Below are 20823 nucleotides of genomic sequence, written 5' to 3' on the forward strand. Positions count from 1 at the left end.
CCAACCTATCAGTTATGCCATCCAACCATTTCATCCTCTGTCACCGTCTTCTTCTGCCCTCCATCTTTCCTAGCATCATGGTCTTTTCCAATGAGTCAGCTGTTTACATCAGGTGGCCAAAGTATTGAAGCTTCAGCTTCAGCATCGGTCCTTCCAAAGTGTATTCAGGGTTCATTTCCTCTCTATTACTTGGTGCCCCACAAATAAACACTAATTTTCTTCACCATAACCTAGGGTCAGTAGATTGGCTTTGGTGTGTGGCAGGTGAGTGGACTCAAGTTTGGTTTCAGAACAATAGTTTTTGGCTTTTATTGTTTGTTTTTCCTGTATCCAGAGGCATTGAGGAACTTCCCCAACCAAGGACAGAACCTGGGCCCCTGCACTAAAGTGCAGTCTTAATCACTTGACCAAGGAAGTTCTGATGGTAACAACAGCTTGAACTAAATGAAAATGAAAACACAACTCAACATTTGTCGGATACAGTGAAAACTGCTTAGATGGAAATATATAGCCTTAAATTCATATATTAGAAAAGAAAGGTCTAGAATCAGTCATCTAAGTCTGCACCTTATGAAGTTAGAAAAAGAGGAGCAAATTAGATCCAAAGTAAGCAAAATAAAAGAAATAATAAAAGTAAAAATCAAATTGAAAACAGGAAATCAAAAGAGAAAACCAATGGGTTTGGGGGGATAAAAAAGTGTAAACCTCTTGCCATGTTAAACTAAGAAAAAGAGAAGATACAAATTACCAATATCATAAATGGGTTGAAGATGAGACATCGCTACAGATTCCATTGACTTTAAAAAGATAATAAAGAAGAAAAAAGATAATAAAGGAATAATATGACCAAGTCAGACTATCTTCATTAAGTCTGTAAGACTTTAACCCATGAAACTGGGCACATCTCTGGACTGCAGCACTTCCAGGGTCTCGCATGCCTGATGCAAGGCTTCAACCACTTGGAAGAAGCTAGCAGCCCCTTGGACCTTTGCCCCATCAGTTTAAGCAAGTTGCAGAGTGCTATGGCTTCCACCTTAAACACGCCTTAAAGCGCTGGTGAGGTAGGTTGATTCTGAGTCCACTGACACACCTAGAACTACTCTGAAGGATCAGGTGGGAGGATCACGTGTGTTTGCCAAAACCTGTGGAAGTCTTTAAAGAATGTAAAGAGTACAAAATGCCTTGCTGTTCTCCAAAAATAAGACCATTCAAATAGGGATAATTAAACACTTGCGCATTATGCTTTCAAAAACAACAAACGCTGTGAACATGACTGTTGCGTCTGCATCACTGAGACGCGGGTCCTCGCGGCGGCTAGGCCGCATGCGAGCGCGGAAGGCCCAAGGCACGCGAGACGGGCGCATGGACTCATGTCAGCACTCGCGCATTGGCGGGGACGCAGAACGGAGGGAGGCCATTGGTCCGGCCCCGCTCAGGACGTGGCATCCGCCAATGGGAGGCGGCCGGGGCGGGGCTCCGGTGCGCGAAGGTCCGAGCCGAGGCTGCGTGGTGGCCCTTTAGGACCAGCCTTCGACGGCACTCCGAGGGTGCAGGGCCGGATCTTGTTCGCGGAGCCATGTCTCGGCTGGAAACCGGCGCCAACGCCTACTCCTGCGTTGCTGCTTCCCGGCGGGATGAGGCGCTGCCTCGGGCTCCGGATACGAGCCCGGCAGAGGAGCAGAGCCAAGGCGGTGGAAGAGGCCAGGGGACCTGCGCGGGTGGAGGCCAGAGGGGCTCCTTTGGCCTCCAGCAGCCTGAGGGCGCGGGTATTCGAGAACCGCCGCTCTCCTTCAAGCTGAAGAACGACTGCGTGGGCGCCGTGATCGGTGAGAGCGTAGCCGGGCGCTGGAAGGTGCGGGGCGGGGCCTACGGCACTCCCGCCCCGCCCACCTCGCCTTCAGTCAGCTGCCCGCGAGGGGGCTTGTCCCCTCCCCCCACCCCACCCCGAGGTTTCTGACGTACTTTGCTGCTAAAACGATGGCGTTGAATGCAACTGATAGTTGATCAGTTCAGTCAGTCAGTTCAGTCTCTCAGTCGTGTCCGACTCTTTGCGACCCTATGGACTGCAGCACGCCAGGCCTCCCTGTCCATCACCAACTCCCAGAGTTTACCCAACTCATGTCCATGGAGTCAGCGATGCCATCCAACCATCACGTCCTCTGTCGTCCCCTTCTCCTCCTACCTTTAGTCTTTCCCAGCATCAGGGTCTTTTCAAATGAGTCACTTCTTCGCATCAGGTAGCCAAAGTATTGGAGTTTCAACTTCAGCATCAGTCCTTCCAGTGAACACTCAGGACTGATCTCCTTTAGAATGGACTGGTTGGATCTCCTTGCTGTCCAAGGGACTCTCAAGAGTCTCCTCCAATACCACAGTTCAAAAGAATAAATTCTTGGGCACTAAGCTTTGTTTATAGTTCAACCCTCACATCCATACATGACTATTGGAAAAACCATAGCCTTGACAAGATGTACTTTTGTTGGCAAAGTAATGTCTCTGCTTTTTAATGTGCTATCTGCTGCTGCTGCCAAGTCTCCTCAGTCGTGTCCAACTCAGCGCGACCCCAGAGGCGGCAGCTCACCAGGCTCCCCATCCCTGGGATTCTCCAGGCAAGAACACTGGAGTGGGCTGCCATTTCCTTCTCCAATGCATGAAAGTGAAGTCGGTCAGTCGTATCCGACTCTTAGCGACCCCATGGACTGCAGCCTACCAGGCTCCTCCGTCCATGGGATTTTCCAGGCAAAAGAGTACTGGAGTGGGGTGCCATTGGTCATAACTTTTCTTCCAAGGAGCAAGCGTCTTTTAATTTCGTTGCTGCAGTCACCATCTGCAATGATTTTGGAGCCTCCAAAAATAAAGTCTGTCACTGTTTCTACTGTTTCCCCATCTATTTGCCATGAAGTGATGGGACCAGATGCCATGATCTTCGTTTTCTGAATATTGAGCTTTAAGCCAACTTTTTCACTCTCCTCTTTCACTTTCAACAAGAAGCTCTTTAGTTCTTCTTTGCTTTCTGCCATAAGGGTGGTGTCATCTGCATATCTAAGGTTATTAATATTTCTCCCGGCAGTCTTGATTCCAGCTTCTGCTTTGTCTAGCCCAGCATTTCTCATGATGTACTCTGCATATAAGTTAAATAAGCAGTGTGACAATATATAGCCTTGACATACTCCTTTCCCTATTTGGAAAAGGAGTCTGTTTTTCCATGTCCAGTTCTAACTGTTGCTTCCTGACCTGCATACAGATTTCTCAAGATTTCTCAAGAGGCAGGTTAGGTGATAGTTTATAGAGACTGTGATTTGGGAGAGCCAACTCTTAGGCTTATGAAATCTTTGGGGAAAAAGGTCAGATCTTTGGCAGCTTACCCCGCAGTGAACAACAAAGAAGACAGCCAATTTAGATAAGAATGTGTAGGGTATTAACTTGAATGTGATTTATCTGCTGAAAAACAGGATTATTTTTCTTCATATATATTGAGTCTTACAAATCCATTTTTGAAAAGCATTTAGAAATTATTGGAATTAAGGTTTTCCCCTTTTTTTAAGAATTGTGGTAAACAACATACACTTACAGTATTGTTGACTGTGAGAACAATTTTTGTAGTAGGTCTATAGAAGGTTTTCATCTTGCATGACTGAATCTCCCTATCAAAAATTCATTTCCCATCATCCCCCCTACCCCCATCCCCCCTGCAATTGCAATTCTACTTTGTTACTGTAAGTTTGATTACATACGACACCTCGTAGAAGTGGAATATGCAGGGTCTTTTTTTTTTTTTTTTAAACTTTAAAAAATTGTATTAGTTTTGCCAAATATCAATGCCAAATATCAATCTTTTGTTGTTGTTGTTATTGACTCATTTCACTCTCAAGGTTTATCTTTGTTGTCACAAATGGCAGGATTTCCTTTTAAGGCTGAAAACTTGCATTGTATGCATACACCGTATTTTCTTCATCCAGGCATCTGTTTACAGATCCTTAGGTTATTTCCACCTCTGAGCTATTGTGAATAATGCTGAAATGAATATGGGAATGCAGCTATCATCCTGAGATCCTAGTTTTGATTCTTTTTTAAAAAGGATTTAAAAAATTATTTAATTAATTTAGTTTTGATTGTGCATGGACTTCCTCTAGTTGTGGAGAGTGAGGGCTCCTCTTGGCTTGTTGCAGGCTTCTCTAGAGTAGTGGGCTTCAGTAGTTGTGGTGTATTGGCTTATTACTTGCTCTAAGGCTTAAGGGATTTAAGCCTCATCTGACCAGGGATGGAACCGGTGTTCCCTGCATTGGCAGGTGGATTCTTAGCCACTGGACCACCAGGGAAGTCCCTCAATGCTTGTGTATTAAATTCCCAGAAGTGGGATTGCTGGATCACAGGTAGTTCTATTTTTAGTTTTTAAAGGAATCTGCATGCTGTTTCCATAGTGGCTGCATCAATTTCCATTCCTATCCACAGTGCACAAGGGTTCCCATTCTCCATGTCCTCACCAACTTGTTAACCCTTGTCTTTTTGATGAGCCGTTCTAACAGGTGATACGTCATTGGGGTTTTGATTTGCATATCCAATGATTTCATCATTTTTTAATATACATGCATTGGTCATACATCTTCAAAGAAGGGTCTATTCAAGACCTTTGAACATTTTTAATTGGAATTTTTTGGTTGAGTTTTGTGTAAGGGTTCCAATTTATCCACATTCTTTTATCCAGTTAGTCTTTGCTTGGGCTGATGTTGAATTCTTTGTGTCTAGGGAAAGGGGCCTCCTGTCACCCACACAATTTGGAATAAAAAGCTTCTGCTTCCCTTTTAACAAACTGAACGTGATTACTGAAACTTGGGAGCCTTTGTTTGGACGATTTGGGAAGAACTGGAGAAGGTTCTTTAGGCAGAGTAGGTAGTAGGTTTCCTGTAATTCATTTCATTTTTAAAAAATTCTTTTATTTTAAAAACAGGTCGTGGTGGGTCAAATATAAAAGAGATCCAGAGCTCAACATACACAAAAATACAGGTAAAATTTCTATGTTCTTAAATCATTAAAGATGGTGACTTATGGTCATTCCTAACTCTAATTTCTGTCCTGTTACTAACATATGGTGGGATAAGTTGACAAAGTTTTTCTTACTTCTTTTTAAGAACTCATCTAAGCTGTAGTCCATTCATTATGTCTTAGATGGTGATTGAAGGCAATCCTGTATTTCCTTTACATTTTTATACTACATGAGGCTGAGTGCCGGAGGAATGGTAAGGGAACTTGTCTCATCTGCTTTCCCTCTTGAATCTAGATAATAAGAGGGTATCCTGAAGCAGAAGTAAGAATCTTTGGCACCAAGGCAATGCAGAGCAAAGCAAAAACAGTGATAGATGATCTTGTTAAAAAACAAGAAGAACACAAAACAGAATCCAAACTTGGTAAGTCTGTTTTGCCCCCTAGAGCCCTGTAAAATTTTAAATGTTTTATTCAGTGTCATAAGCCATATTATAGCTGTTTTTCCTGATAACAAAGCTTTGGCTTGCCATCGTTAAATCTAGTATGTTATAGAAGGAATTTTTTTCTATGAAATCCAGAATACTTTTCCTCAAACTGAAACACTTAATATCTGTGGTTAAGTCTAGCAGTTTTACTTTGGAGTAAAACAGAATAACCTTATAATACACTTCACTGTTGATAGTAGAGCAAGGGTTAGTCCTAGCCTTCTGTCTATGGTTATTTCCCTGGAATGTGACTAACTTTGAAAATTGCTTAAGTATTTGATATTTTAAAAAATCTCAAATATACTTGGACTAGAGAGAAAGCCATTATTAAGCCATTTCCAGGAGAGCCTTGTGTTCAGCTAGCAACCTTGCATCTTGGTATTTATTGGGAAAGTACCTCTAAAAAGCCTCTAGGATACTATTTCCTCTGTTTACCTGGGGTAGCATCTGCCACACAGGATTATTATAAAGATTTAGTGATGTGTGATTTATTAGCAAACACTAGGCTCTCATGCTTTTTAACTTCTCCAGTATTTATTTTATTTTTATTTTTTTTTGCCTTTCAGAAATCTGAAGTAAATAACTGACAAACCATGACCAGAATTGTCATGGCACTGTTGTACCAAATTCCTAAATTTTATGTTTCAGGCATTATTATTGTTGGGTTATTAAAACAGAAAATTGTAAAATGGCTTGGGATTTTATATTGGGAGGGTTTGTTTGGAAACTGATGTGGAATTTTTTAACAGGTGTTGCTGCTGTCCAACTTTCAGATGGAAAAGATGCAATGAAGGATGTTTCAGGAGAGCAGAAATTGATTGATTGGGATAAATTCCGAGAAAACATTTTGAAATGGAATGAGAAAAAGTGGGCAGGTTAGTGCTGGATCCCGGCATTTTTTATAGTTTATTGTTGTTCCTCTTAATTCAGGTTTTTAGCCTCTGTAAATGGCAAAGGCAATGGCAACCCATTCCAGTACTCTTGCCTGGAAAATCCCATGGATGGAGGAGCCTAGTGGGCTGCAGTCCATGGGGTCACGAAGAGTCAGACATGACTGAGCGACTTGACTTTCAGTTTTCACTTTCATGCATTGGAGAAGGAAATGGCAACCCACTCCGGTGTTCTTGCCTGGAGAATCCCAGGAACAGAGGAGCCTGGTGGGTTGCCATCTGTGGGGTCGCACAGAATTGGACATGACTGAAGTGACTTAGCAGCAGCAGCCTCTGTAAAAAAGTGTTGCTCTTAGTAATGAAATGTATATGCAAAATGACAGTATAATTTGAAATGCTTTAAGTAGTGCCTAGGGCATGATAGTTTCTATGTCTGTGTTGTGGTTTATGTTATATTGATATCTCATCTTCTTTGAGATAATTCACTGCATAAGTTTAATAAAATTAGAAAATTGGGACAAAAGGGAAATGAAGTGAGTAAACCTGCCAACTGTAAGTTAACATTTTGCTGTGACTGAGCAAAAGTTGATCTTGGGGTTTCTTAACCAAGAAGGGCAAAATAAAAGAGAGAAAACATTTAATAAGTACATACAGTTCTTGAGGAAACAGATTTTTTTTAATTCTCACTTGGAATTATATATGAAATATAATGTTCCATATTATTCATTGAATTTCAGAGTAAATTCAAGCCTCATTTGATCAGAATGAGACAGAAAAACAACACCATTTATTTAAAGTTAAGCAGTGACCATTACTATGTGACTACGGTGGTCGGCCTGTCCAATGCCATCACAACACAAGTGTTAGAAGATTTGGGGCAGAGGTAGGGGACAGAAAAAGGATTTAAGTTGGTGGAGTCCTGATGAGCATTTAAAAAAGAAAACAAAGTAGCTTCAGAGAATGGAATAAGGGTAAATATTTTATTCCTTAACACTAATGGGATGGATCTTCAAAGCAAAGAAAGTTAGTCTGCTATGAGAAAAGATTCATCAGTTGTGATGACTGAGTGTCTTATGAAGCATGGTTTATTTTATTTTGTATTTAATTATTCAAGATCTCTTTCTTGGGTGAAAAATGTAATTGAAAGACAAACCAAAAATGGAGATCTAGAGGTTGGCAAAGTATAGAACAACTGTCTAAAATCCCCATGTCTGCAAGGCAACCTTGATATATATTTTAGTTTGATTTCTATTGCTTTGAATAAATGACAATAAAATGTGAATTCTCATTATTCATTGAAGTTTAAATTTTGTTTTTTTTTTTTTTCCCCAGGTTTGCCTCCGGTTAAGAAAAACTTTTACATAGAGTCAGAAAAAACAAGTTCAATGTCACAAGAACAAGTAGACAATTGGAGGTGGGTTAGTTTTAATACTTTTTAGTGAGTATTTGCAGAATTAGGCTAGTAAATTAGCTCACTCAGGAAAGACTTTAAATGATTGCATTTGAAACTTTAGCTTCCATATTCAAAAGAAAACTTGGTTGCATCTGAAATCATATATTAGAGATTGCTGATCAGTACAACTTTTGGCAAAGAGGGAAAATGGGCTGTATTTGTGTCTAGAGTAGTTACTGTCCATATATGGTTATTAAACACTTAAAATATAGCCCATATAATTGAGGAACTGAATTTTAATGTTTAAATTTAAAGAGAGACATAGTTAGTTTCTGTCGTATTTGGCAGTAATTTTATAGAATTATTCCTACAACTGTTGAGAATCATAAGAAATTGATCTGATATCTGAATAGTAGAATAATTTCTTACTTTTAAATCCTTATTATATGGAACTAAAAGTCCTAGTGGTAACATTTTTTCCTATTAATATCTTTTATAAAACTAAGATAGTATGGTACAGCAGACAGAGCAGTTATTCTAGGATTGGGTAGGGCTCTGACCATGGACAAATAACTAAAGACCATCTGTCCAATGAGAGTAATTCCCACTTCAAAGGATTGCTGAGGATTAATTAAGGAAATGTGTGTGAAATGTTATAAGCCCTCAGGTGTTTGCCAAATCTGACTTTGATTCATGAAGCATATAATTTTCAGGTTCTATTCTCAACCTTTTCATGAAATTTTCATTGGCTTTCATGCATACAATGTAATTATTTTTCTTCTCTGGAACTGTTCTGGTAAAAAAAAGATGAACTAGCTTCTATTTCGTATTACTTTTTTACTATAATTTAACCAACAGTCTGATTTCAATCAGTTGCCGTTAAATTCCTAGATATGCCCTTAATGTTGGAAAAAATTTCTTGCTTGGGGAGTAAAGTGATCAAAGCCACTAATCCTTAATCCTTGTTCTATTTTCTTAAAGGAAGGAAAATTATAATATAATTTGCGATGACCTGAAAGATGGTGAGAAACGTCCTCTTCCTAACCCTACTTGTAATTTTGAGGATGCATTTCACTGTTACCCTGAAGTTATGAGAAGTATTCAAAAGGCAGGTTTTCAAAAGCCAACACCAATTCAGGTATGCTTTCTTTAATTCTAACATTTCACTGGCTCCCCCCTCCTCCCCCTGCCAATTTCTGGTCATTTGAACTTATAACACCAGGAACAGCTGTCTCTTATAAGCATCCTCCCAGCACACCCACCACTGCCTAGCACTCAAAATGTTGAGAAGTTTGGGGCTGGGAGAGGAGGAATACTTGACAGAAAGAAATGCACTTTTTATTTTAATATATATATCATTCTGTTCTAGTCACAGGCATGGCCAATCATCCTACAAGGAATAGATCTAATAGGAGTAGCCCAGACTGGAACAGGGAAGACATTGTCCTACTTAATGCCTGGATTTATTCATATTGACTCCCAACCTGTGTAAGAATTTCTACATCTGGGTACTCTTTAGGGGTTTAGTAGATAAGAATTCCAAAAACTGCAATGTTTGATTGCACTGGTCTAAGGGGAGTGCCTCATCTCAGGAAAGAATCACTTTCTGTTGTGTTGGTGGATATAAATGGATGAAACATTTTCAGGAAGCAGCAGGTAATATCCACCACAAGTCTTCACAGTGAGATGTTGGAAACAGGTTATTCAAATGACCGAGTTCAGTACAGTCCTCTGAGAATGTCTGACACAGAAAAGCATGGGCTGTGTTCCACGAGAAGGCTCGTGTCTGGGCTCTAGGATTCTTTGGTCAGGCTGTTTTTCTTTTTATTTCTCCGCTTTTTATGAGAGGTGCATGTTGATGACCTAGATGTTCATTGCTGCCGATTTTGAAGGCACTGGACGAAGGTCCTGTGTGCCTGAGATGGATACTGATGTGCTTTTTCTCCAAAGAGCCAGGAACGGGCCTGGTATGTTAGTCCTCACCCCAACTCGCGAGTTGGCTCTGCAGGTGGATGCCGAGTGCTCTGAATACTCATACAGAGGTCTTAAAAGGTGAGTTGCTTTCTTTGGCCATCCTGCACCAGCATTTTAATCCTCTGTAGCTTTAGACATCCTCCTCATTGTTTTCATACATAATGAGACGCCAATTGGCTCAGTATGTGGCCAGGCATTGATTACCTTTCATTCAAATTGACTGTAGCTGGGGTGGTGGGGTCAGGTAACGAGGATTCGAACATGGACCTTGTAGGACACATCAGTGTGGGTTGATAGCTATGGATCGTTCTCAGAAAGGGGCCAGAACTATACTTAGCCTGATACTTTTGATTTATATACTTTTTTAAATTTTATACCCCAAATGGGCTTAGGTTCGTTGGGATTTTGAATTGTGAAGGGGTATTCCCCACCTGAACATGAACCTCTGTACTTTTTTTTAAGTGTTTGTATATATGGTGGTGGCAATAGAGATGGACAAATAAAAGACTTATCAAAAGGTGTAGACATTATCATCGCCACTCCCGGAAGACTCCATGATCTACAGATGAATAACTTTGTGTACCTGAAAAGCATAACCTACCTGGTAATCTTGGAGCAGGGGTTTGGGGCCCTGGGAGGAAGAACTTAGCTCTCATCAAACCTTTTAGAATGTCTGTCCATTTCATAATAGTTTTAAATCCTAGGAATACTTCTCATTCCCTCTAGTTTGTTAAAATACACATTTTAAAGATAATTCCATTTTAATATTTTATAAATGTTAGAAAATGCAGATAAGTACAAAAGAATTCCACGTGAATACTTTAGACATTTAAATTATATTTTCATTGAATATATTTAGAAACTTATTGGTTGTCAAACAAATCAGTGGTGTTGCAAGTACATATAGTTTAGGTAGTGGAGGAAATGAGAAAGTTATCTTAATATTCATAGGGAAAGAACATATATGTTAGCTACCGTCCACATCTAATCTAGCCCTTTTTTGGCTTTGCTGTGTGGCTTGCAGGATCTTAGTTCCACTATCAGGTATTGAACCCACATCCTCGGCAGTGAAAGGGTGGAGTCTTAACCATTGGTCCACCAGGAAACTCCCCTAATCTGGCCCTTTCTAATGCAGGTATTAGATGAAGCTGACAAAATGCTGGATATGGGATTTGAACCCCAGATAATGAAGATTTTATTAGATGTACGTCCAGACAGGCAGACAGTTATGACAAGGTAGGTATATGTTTAATTTGCCAGTCTGCAAAGTAGAACCAGTGGAACAGAATTCATTTGATTTTAGAGCCTTCAGATCAGTTCAGTCGCTCAGTCGTGTCCGACTCTTTGCGACCCCATGAATCGCAGCACACCAGGCCTCCCTGTCCATCACCAACTCCCGGAGTTCACTGAGACTCAAGTCCATCGAGTCAATGATGCCATCCAGCCATCTCATCCTCTGTCGTCCCCTTCTCCTCCTGCCCCCAATCCCTCCCAGCATCAGAGTCTTTTCCAATGAGTCAACTCTTCACATGAGGTGTCCAAAGTACTGGAGTTTCAGCTTTAGCATCCTTCCTTCCAAAGAAATCCCAGGGCTGATCTCCTTCAGAATGGACTGGTTGGATCTCCTTGCAGTCCAAGGGACTCTCAAGAGTCTTCTCCATCACCACAGTTCAAAAGCATCAACTCTTTGGCACTCAGCCTTCTTCACAGTCCAACTCTCACATCCATACATGACCACAGGAAAAAACATAGCCTTGACTAGACGAACCTTTGTTGGCAAAGTAATGTCTCTGCTTTTGAATATGCTGTCTAGGTTGGTCATAACTTTGCTTCCAAAGAGTAAGCGTCTTTTAATTTCATGGCTGCAGTCACCATCTACAGTGATTTTGGAGCCCAGAAAAATAAAGTCTGACACTGTTTCTCCATCTATTTCCCATGAAGTGGTGGGACCGGATGCCATGATCTTCGTTTTCTGAATGTTGAGCTTTAAGCCAACTTTTTCACTCTCCACTTTCACTTTCATCAAGAGGCTTTTGAGTTCCTCTTCACTTTCTGCCATAAGGGTGGTGTCATCTGCATATCTGAGGTGATTGATATTTCTCCTGGCAATCTTGATTCCAGCTTGTGTTTCTTCCAGTCCAGCGTTTCTCATGATGTACTCTGCATATAAGTTAAATAAAACAGGGTGACAATATACAGCCTTGACGAACTCCTATTTGGAACCAGTCTGTTGTTCCATGTCCAGTTCTAACTGTTGCTTCCTGACCTGCATACAGATTTCTCAAGAGGCAGATCAGGTGGTCTGGTATTCCCATCCCTTTCAGAATTTTCCACAGTTTATTGTGATCCACACAGTCAAAGGCTTTGGCATAGTCAATAAAGCAGAAATAGATGTTTTTCTGGAACTCTCTTGCTTTTTCTATGATCCAGCGAATGTTGGCAATTTGATCTCTGGTTCCTCTGCCTTTTCTAAAACCAGCTTGCACATCAGGAAGTTCACGGTTCACATATTGCTGAAGCCTGGCTTGGAGAATTTTGAGCATGACTTTACTAGCATGTGAGATGACTGCAATTGTGCTGTAGTTTGAGCATTCTTTGGCATTGCCTTTCTTTGGGATTGGAATGAAAACTGACCTTTTCCAGTCCTGTGGCCACTGCTGAGTTTTCCAAATTTGCTGGCATATTGAGTGCAGCACTTTCACAGCATCATCCTTCAGGATTTGGAATAGCTCAACTGGAATTCCACCACCTCCACTAGCTTTGTTCGTAGTGATGCTTTCTAAGGCCCACTTGACTTCACATTCCAGGATGTCTGGCTCTAGGTGAGTGATCACACCATGGTGATTATCTGGGTCGTGAAGCTCTTTTTTGTACAGTTCTTCTGTGTATTCTTGCCACCTCTTCTTAATATCTTCTGCTTCTGTTAGGTCCATACCATTTCTGTCCTTTATCGAGCTCATCTTTGCATGAAATGTTCCTTTGGTATCTCTGATTTTCTTGAAGAGATCCCTAGTCTTTCCCATTCTGTTGTTTTCCTCTATTTCTTTGCATTGATCACTGAAAAAGGCTTTCTTATCTCTTCTTGTTATTCTTTGGAACTCTGCATTCAGATGTTTATATCTTTCCTTTTCTCCTTTGCTTTTCGCTTCTCTTCTTTTCACAGCTATTTGTAAGGCCTCCCCAGACAGCCATTTTGCTTTTTTGCATTTCTTTTCTATGGGAATGGTCTTATTTAAAAGTATTTTGAGATCTCTTCATGAAAGATATGTTATCACTTAGTATAGCAACTCAGTGCAACAGTTTAACAATGACTATTGGGTTTCCTGAATTAAAAATAACATCCTGGAGAAACTCTTCTATAGGGGGTCTCAGATTGGAAAAAGTAACCATCTGTCCTTAGAGGTGAATATTTGATCACAGAACACTTTTTAGCCAAGATAAAACTGAAGCAAGGAAGAGTATATAACTGGGGAAATACAGTAAATTTATTCATTTTGTTTCCTAAGTAAACCTTGTTAATTAGTATGAAAGTACAGAAGGTGGTTGTTTTCATATGACTGAAGAAACATCTGAATTTACATATCCATCATCATTACAGTTAAAATGTTTTTATTTGGCTCAAGCTCTTGGTTTTGTCTGCCGACAATGTATGAAAGGGCTCCCAGGTGGTGCAGTGATGAAGAATCTGCCTGCCAATGTAGAAGATGCAAGAGACTCAAGTTTGATTCCTAGGTTGGAAAGATACCCTGGAGTAGGTAATGGCAACCCACTCCAGCATTTTTGCCTGGAAAATCCCATGGACAGAAGAGGCTGGCGGGCTACAGTCCATTGAGTTGCAAAGAGTCAGACACAACTGAGCGTGCGCGCACACACACAATGTATGAAAAATGCTGGGTTTTTACTTTTATTTTTTACCATTTTTAAAGGCCAAGAAAAAACTAATCTAACACCTGAATTCATTTTAGCTCCCCATAGATGGGAAAGGTATACCTCTCCTTCACCTTTTGTTTATAAACCTATTAAATTTACTTGAAGATTTAATTTAGTAGCTTCTTTGAGCAGTTCATTATGAAGCATATATTTTCTGTGAAGTGAGCCTCATTAAAAAGGACTGTTTGTCTTTCCTGGATAATTTGGTTCATAGCATTCTTAGGGAAACTTAGTAATGTTTGATTCCTAATAAACATTTTAACATTTTTGTATTACATTTTATCTCTAGCGCAACATGGCCATATGCTGTTCGTAGACTCGCACAATCCTATTTGAAAGAGCCCATGATTGTGTATGTTGGTACTTTGGATCTAGTCGTAAGCTTATTTTTAATTACTATTTATATCTTACTAATTTTGTAACTGTTTTGCCATTATAAAGTTCATTGGCCTTTCACTTCATAATTGAAATTGGCCTTTTAACTAATTATTAATGAAAATTGACCTTTTACTTAAATCAGTGGTAATTAATAACCAGTTGTTGCCTAGGCTCATTTTATTAGATTTCACAAAAGACAGGATAAAGACTTTAGAATCTATTTCATCTTGGGGGCAGAAAAATGGTAACAATGATATTTGGAAATTTTGTATTAAGTTGTCACAATACTTAATTGAAGCTCTTAGTGTCATAAGCTGAACATTGTAAAGGCTATAGCCATAATTTATGGCAATGGTTAATGTAAGCTTGGCCTCAACCATGGTTATTCCTTTTCATATGATAGCAACTAGTTGCTTTCAGCTCATTGACAAGTACTCGAAATTCCGAGCTTATCTTGGGTAACTAAGTGGTAAAAATCAAAGACCGAGCTCTAAATCCTTGAGTAGGAACGGGAGATTTTTGGAAGAACTTGCCATTTTTTCTGCTGGCAGTTTATTTTTAAAACATTTAACCAATGACAGAAGTAAGATGGATTTCGAGCCATTAAGGGGTTTACCCATTAATGTTGATGTACTATGATCTGTGACTCCTTTAGGCTGTAAGTACCGTGACACAAAATATAATTGTCACCACAGAAGATGAGAAAAGATCACATATCCAAGCTTTCATCGACAGCATGTCTCCCAAGGACAAAGTCATAATATTTGTCAGCCGGAAAGCTGTGTGAGTGTATTTTTTACATTGAAATCATCAGTCATGTGTTTGTTTTAGCATTGTTTCTATTTGTATAATCATTTCAAACAAGGGAAGGGTGTATGTCTTACAATATGTACATTACTTCAGACTCTTGCCAGGGGAGGTAGCAGTAATGAATTGATTGTGGTATTCAAATAAGCAATTAGACCCCTGACTTTTATTTTTTGTTTTAGGGCTGATCATTTATCAAGTGACCTGGGTATCCGGCGTATAGCAGTAGAGTCTCTGCATGGCAATAGAGAACAGAGTGATAGAGAGAGAGCATTAAAAAGCTTTAAAACAGGTACATTTATACAGTTAGTATTGCAGTTTAAAACTGCCCAATGCTTGGTCTTCCTGAGTGATAGCACCTTTCATGGAACCCATGTCTAATATTTGCCTTCAGCTAACAGATCCCAGAACTAGCTCTAAATGTTAATCAGATTCTCTTTCTCCAGCCCATGTTTAAAACCTAGATATCAAGATAAGAATTTGCAGTGGGGGATGGTTGTCTTAATTTATCTGAAAGGCATATATCTTTGACATGATCCATGAACCATTTGGATGGTGGTTAACTATTCTGTTGTAAATTGCCAGCAGTTAAAAAAGACTAAGTAGGGACTTCCCTGGTGGCCTAGTTGTTAAGACTCTAACTTCCAATGAAGGGGGTGTAGGTTCCATCCCTGGTTGGGGAACTAAGGTCCCACATGCCTTGTGGCCAAAAAAAAGAAAGACTAAGTAACCTCTCCCCATGCACTCTCTTTAAGTTTTTTTTTAATATTCAAAGCAGTAATATTTCACCTGATTAGCTAATGGGGGACAGATATGTCTTGGGTTGGTTTGTACCAGAATGTGTCTGTATTCTTTCAGAATGTGTCTGTATTCTTTGGGTTTCACTCTTCAGGTAAAGTGCGAATACTGATTGCTACTGATTTAGCATCTCGTGGTCTTGATGTCCATGATGTAACGCATGTCTATAATTATGATTTTCCCCGAAACATCGAAGAATATGTCCACAGAGTGGGACGTACCGGGAGAGCAGGGTAAGTCTGTGGAGCCTGCCCACCAACCCCGGGGAGACCCCTCATTCTTCTCACAGACTGTCCTTACCTTGAAAAAGAAGACTTTTGCTTTTCTCTTCGAGCAGAGTCATAAAACCCCTGTGATGTGCTGTTTGATCAGCTGCAGATTAGATCCCAAATTGCTATTTCAATGCCTAAATTTTTTTTTTAAACTGAAGTATGGTTGATTTACAATGTTTTGTTAATTACTGGTGTACAGCAAAGTGATTCAGTGATACATATATATACATATTTTAATATTCTTTTCCATTATGGTTTATCACAGGATTTTGAATATATTAATAGTTCTTTGTGCTGTATACAGTAGGAACTAGCTGTTAGCCATCCTATGTATGAAAGCTTCCACTGCTATCCCCAACCTCCCACTCCATTTCTCCCCTAAATCCGTCCCTCTTGGCAACCATGAGTCTGTTCTCTATGTCTGTGATTCTGTTTCTGTTTCAGAGATAGGTTCATTTGTATCATATTTTCGACTCCACGTATAAATAATACCATATGATATTTGTGTTTCTCTGTCTGATTTACTTCACTTATTGTAATAATCTCTAGGTCCATCCATGTTGCTGCAAGTGGTATTATTTCATTCTTTTTTATGGCTGATAGTATTCCATTGTATATATGTACTACATCTTCTTTGTCTGAATGGCTAAATCTTACTGCATCCTACATAGTTGGGCTTGTGAAAGAACTGATGTTTTGCTATAGTTTTATTCAGTTTTGCTAGCTGAATCATTAATATAAATTATAAATCAAATTACATTAACTTTTATCCCCCCTTGAAGGAGGACTGGGGTATCTATTACCCTTATCACTAGAAATGATTGGAAGATTGCTGGTGAATTAATTAATATTCTGGAAAGAGCAAATCAGGTGAGAATATGCAACTCTATTTTCTAAGTTTATTTTCAAGGTTTATTCTAAGTACTGGGCCTTACAGCCTGTCAGGGAATACAGATATTAAGCAAATAATTATGTGTGTTTTGAGGGTTGTAACGTGGCAAAGATGAGGTGCTATAATATAATGTGATGATATAATATAATGTATAACTGGGGAGCCTGTTCTAATGTGGAGGAGCGTCACTGAACACTGCTGAAGAAAAGCCCCATGGGTGGAGGTTGGAGAGTGTAGAGGAAGCAGGGCACGTCCTCAGGCCTCAAGAGGAGAAAATGGCACCAGATAAAGGCGCTGGGAAGCAGCTGAAGGGCCATGTGAGCAGGAAGGCTACCTACTGACAGGGGATTTTACCACCAGACTGGTTGTTATACCTTGAAAATTCAGTGTCGACTATGCAGAGGAACACATTCCATTCTGTTTGGAAGGTATCTGCAATCAATTGTGGAGATTCTTTGACTATTTGGAGGCATTTTAGCATGTTATAGAAAAGCTGATATGTTAAAGGAATCATCTCAATCCTAATAAGACATTTATTGGCTTCAGAGTGTCCCAGAGGATCTTGTCTCAATGGCTGAGAGATACAAAGCAAATAAACTGAAAAAAGAAACAGAAAACAAATGGGGAAGACCCCAAGGAAAACCCAGGAAGTTTTATCATTAATGTCTGTGTAGAAAAGTGGTACCAGCCTACTACAAAAGGTAAAATTTGAAAAACTCATGGACTTTCAAATGCCTGTTTTCCTTAGCTAGGTTTTGTTAGTGTGTTTATTAGTCAGCATTATCTCTAAGATCTATTAACATAATAAGTCAGGTCTTATTCTTTATTTGGGGCCTATGATAAAGAATCTCCCTGCAATACAGGAGACCCAGGTTCAATCCCTAGATCGAGAAGATCCCCTGGAGAAGGGAACAGATACACACTCTAATATTCTTGCCTGGAGAATTCCATGAAACTTTTGAGCTTCCCTGTGGCTCAGATGGTAAAGAATCTACCTGCATTGTGGGAGATCCAGGTTTGATTCCTGGGTTGGGAAGATACCTGGAGAAGGGCCTGGCTACCCGCTCCATTATTCTTGCCTGGAGAATTCCATGGACAGAGGAGCCTGGCAGGGTACACAGTCCATGAGGTTACAAAGAGTTGAACACAACCACACATGCCCCATGCCTCTATTCTTTATCTGTTCCCTAAATTCTAGTTAATATATCTTAGAATTATTAATTCAAAAGTGAGAAAAAATCTTTTAAATTGTCTGGAGAGATCATTAAGCATATAATGGAATATAATGGAATTGGTGGACGTGTAAATTAGTGTAACCTCTTACATCTGAGCAATTAGGTGGCAGTGTATTAATTGTAAGTATATATACCTTTTTATGGACTTCCCTGGTGGCTCAGATGGTAAAGCGTCTGTCTACAATGCGGGAGACCTGGGTTCCATCCCTGGGTCAGGAAGATCTGCTGGAGAAGGAAATGGCAATCCACTCTGGTACTATTGCCTGGAAAATCCCATGGACAGAGGAGCCTGGTAGGCTACACAGTCCATGGGGTCACAAAGAGTCGGACACGACTGAGCGACTTCACATACCTTTTTGTTTTATTTTGGTTTTTGGCTATGCTTTGCAGGTTGTGGGATCTTAGTTCCCTGAGAGGATTGAACCCGGTCCCCAGCAGTGATAGCACTGAGTCCTAACCATTGAACAAACAGGGAATTCCCCATACACCCCTTGATCCAGTAATTCCCCTGGACGCAAATATGCAGTACAGAGCCACATGAATAAACAATGGAGAGGACCACATAAGGGTAATAATATCTATAACATAAAGAACTCCTAAAACTGAACGTAAACAACCTGATTAGAACAAGCACAAAGGACTTGAATGGACATTTCTCCAAAGACACACAAATGTCCAACAAGTTAAAGATGCTCAGCCTCACTAATCACGAGGGGAGTCAAGGATCACCTTGCCCTGTTAGGATGGCACACTACATTAATATGTGTTTTTTGTGTGTTTATTTTTCAGAGTTCAAGATTTTTCAGAGTTACAGTTATTTAAGGTACTGTGCAAGTATTGGAAACATGCTGGCAGTATGAAGAGATATCTGAATCTTAAAATAATAGTGTTTAAAACGTAGAATTGAATATTTTATACTTTCCTTAATAAAGCAAAAAGTATTTAAACTTGAATTGAAATTTTTATGGATATTAAAGAATGTAGCATTAAAGTTTCACTTTTTAGTATCTTTATTTAAAAAAGTAAATTTTGTCTCCTGTAATGTTGCTATGTGAAGGTCAGTCTAAGGGGTTTATTTAAATCTTATTCAGATGTCACAGCAGTGAAAATGTTAACACAGTAAATGTTTTTCTATAATAAAAAGGCAATCTGGTCTGTCTTTCTCAATAGCCTTTAATTCTGTGTTTACCACATCATGTTTCTTTTTTTTTTATTGGAGAACAATTACTTTACAATCTTGTGTTGGTTTCTGCCATACATCAGCATGACTCAGTCACAGGTATACATACATCCCCTTCCTGCTGAAACTCCCTCCCTTCTCCCTGCCCATCCACCCCTCCAGGTTGTCACAGAGCACTAGATTGAGCTCCCTGTGTCACAGAGCAAATTCCCACTTGCTCTGGTTTTACATACGTTCATTTATATGTCTCCATGCTATTCTCAGTTGGCCCCACCCTCTCTTCCCCCACCGTGTCCACAAGTCTGTAGCCTGTTCTCTATGTCTGCATCTCCATCTCTGCCTTACAAATAGGTTCATCAGTAACATCTTTCTAGATTCCATACCCATGCATTAATATACAATATTTGTCTTTCTGACTTGCACAGTGTTTTATTTGGTGGTATTTTTCTTAATACTTTGAAATGAAACAGTAAAGGAATTTCATAGACCAAAATAGCAACAACTGTGTGTTACATTTTAGCCTCCCTCCCCAGGCCCAAGTAAATCTTGGGAAAGTTCATTTCTATGAAAGCTACTTTGATCATGTTCCAAACTTTCTTCTGTAGTTATGTGTACAGTTTTCTGTTCCCTGTATAATAATTACTTGTGTCAAGTATCGTGTCAGAAGCTGGACAGGAAATACGTTCATAATACAAGAACCACAAACACTCGTCAAAAGGTGTATGCAATAAGAATAAATTTTGTATTAAATTTCATTGCTTCAAAATGCATTAAAATAATTGAAAAGCATATTAATGTGGGTTATAGATAGGTTTTCAGTGAAGGTGGGCTAGGCTAATAGCTAAGAGCTTTTCTTAAAACACAGAATTAAAAGCAATATGTAATGGAGGGGAAAAGACAGTCTCTTCAATAACTGGTGTTGGGGAAACTGGTCATTGACTTTTAGAGATGGGGAAACTGAAATTCAAGACGACTTGCCCAGGCACCAGGGCATCGTCTGGACCAGCCTATTGCCTTCCTGACGTGGCGGGTGCTCATCCACTTCCCAACGTGCAGCACAGCCATAACCCAGCCTGTAGGGGCACATCAGGTCATCCAGACCTTGCTCCTGAGCAGAGGTTCCCAAGGCCAGCCTGGCTCGCAGAGACTGAAACAACTTGCTAGACTCAAGGCTGGGAAGGCAGTTGAGTGTTGCCAAATGAATGGGAGGGGAGAATAGAGCAGCCTATGATTGAAGTCCAACGTTCCACTGTCCTGGTGGGAAATGTGTTGTCCTAGACTCTGAACATTCACGACATACACTCGCTCTGTGGTCTGTGGCTTAGACTTCAGCCTTTCAGGCAGGTCATTTGGGTGACCCTGACTTGAGCAGACACAGCTCTGTGGCTCTGCCATAAGCCATCCCATCCCAGTTGGAGAGAAAGGCAGGTGGACTGAAGGACAGGTGAGCTCGGATCACACCCTGGGGAGTGGGTCCACCAGGGGTGCCTTTGTGTTCCTTCCATTTTATTATAGTTTCCAAGTTTCTGGTTAGGGAGGGTGAAGTTGACCTCATTTTTTGAAGTGGAATCCAGACAGGGGCAGGGTGGCACTTTTTCTTAGCCTAGGC

General features: G+C 40.1%; 1 protein-coding gene across 2 annotated transcripts; it reads left to right on the top strand.

Moving 5' to 3' along the window:
* Positions 1-630: 630 nt before the first annotated feature.
* On the top strand, positions 631-19193 carry DDX43 (DEAD-box helicase 43). Of its 2 annotated transcripts, XM_055534794.1 has the most exons (17): positions 1339-1826; positions 4946-5001; positions 5276-5402; positions 6215-6340; positions 7688-7769; positions 8730-8886; positions 9118-9236; positions 9699-9800; positions 10185-10326; positions 10858-10958; positions 13942-14029; positions 14686-14813; positions 15020-15129; positions 15730-15868; positions 16690-16777; positions 17346-17500; positions 18824-19193. In XM_055534794.1, the coding sequence occupies exons 1-16, from the start codon at positions 1577-1579 to the stop codon at positions 17460-17462; spliced, it is 1932 nt and encodes a 643-aa protein (XP_055390769.1). In that variant the 5' UTR covers positions 1339-1576; the 3' UTR covers positions 17463-17500; positions 18824-19193. The 2 variants fall into 2 exon arrangements, with proteins under 2 accessions (XP_055390768.1, XP_055390769.1); XM_055534793.1 differs by lacking the exon at positions 17346-17500 and having other exon boundaries at positions 631-1826.
* Positions 19194-20823: the final 1630 nt, after the last annotated feature.

The sequence above is a fragment of the Bubalus kerabau genome, chromosome 9 (genome assembly GCF_029407905.1).
Source record: "Bubalus kerabau isolate K-KA32 ecotype Philippines breed swamp buffalo chromosome 9, PCC_UOA_SB_1v2, whole genome shotgun sequence".
In the NCBI taxonomy this organism is placed as follows: Eukaryota; Metazoa; Chordata; class Mammalia; order Artiodactyla; family Bovidae; genus Bubalus; species Bubalus kerabau.

What these genes read in the sequence shown, in the direction of transcription:
- DDX43 (XM_055534794.1), top strand. Translation starts at nt 1,577, where the DNA reads ATGTCTCGGCTGGAAACCGGCGCCAACGCCTACTCCTGCGTTGCTGCT. An exon ending in TCATACAGAGGTCTTAAAAG is followed by an intron (nt 9,801 to 10,184) that starts GTGAGTTGCTTT and finishes CTTTTTTTTAAG; the next exon opens with TGTTTGTATATATGGTGGTG. An exon ending in TTGGTACTTTGGATCTAGTC is followed by an intron (nt 14,030 to 14,685) that starts GTAAGCTTATTT and finishes TGACTCCTTTAG; the next exon opens with GCTGTAAGTACCGTGACACA.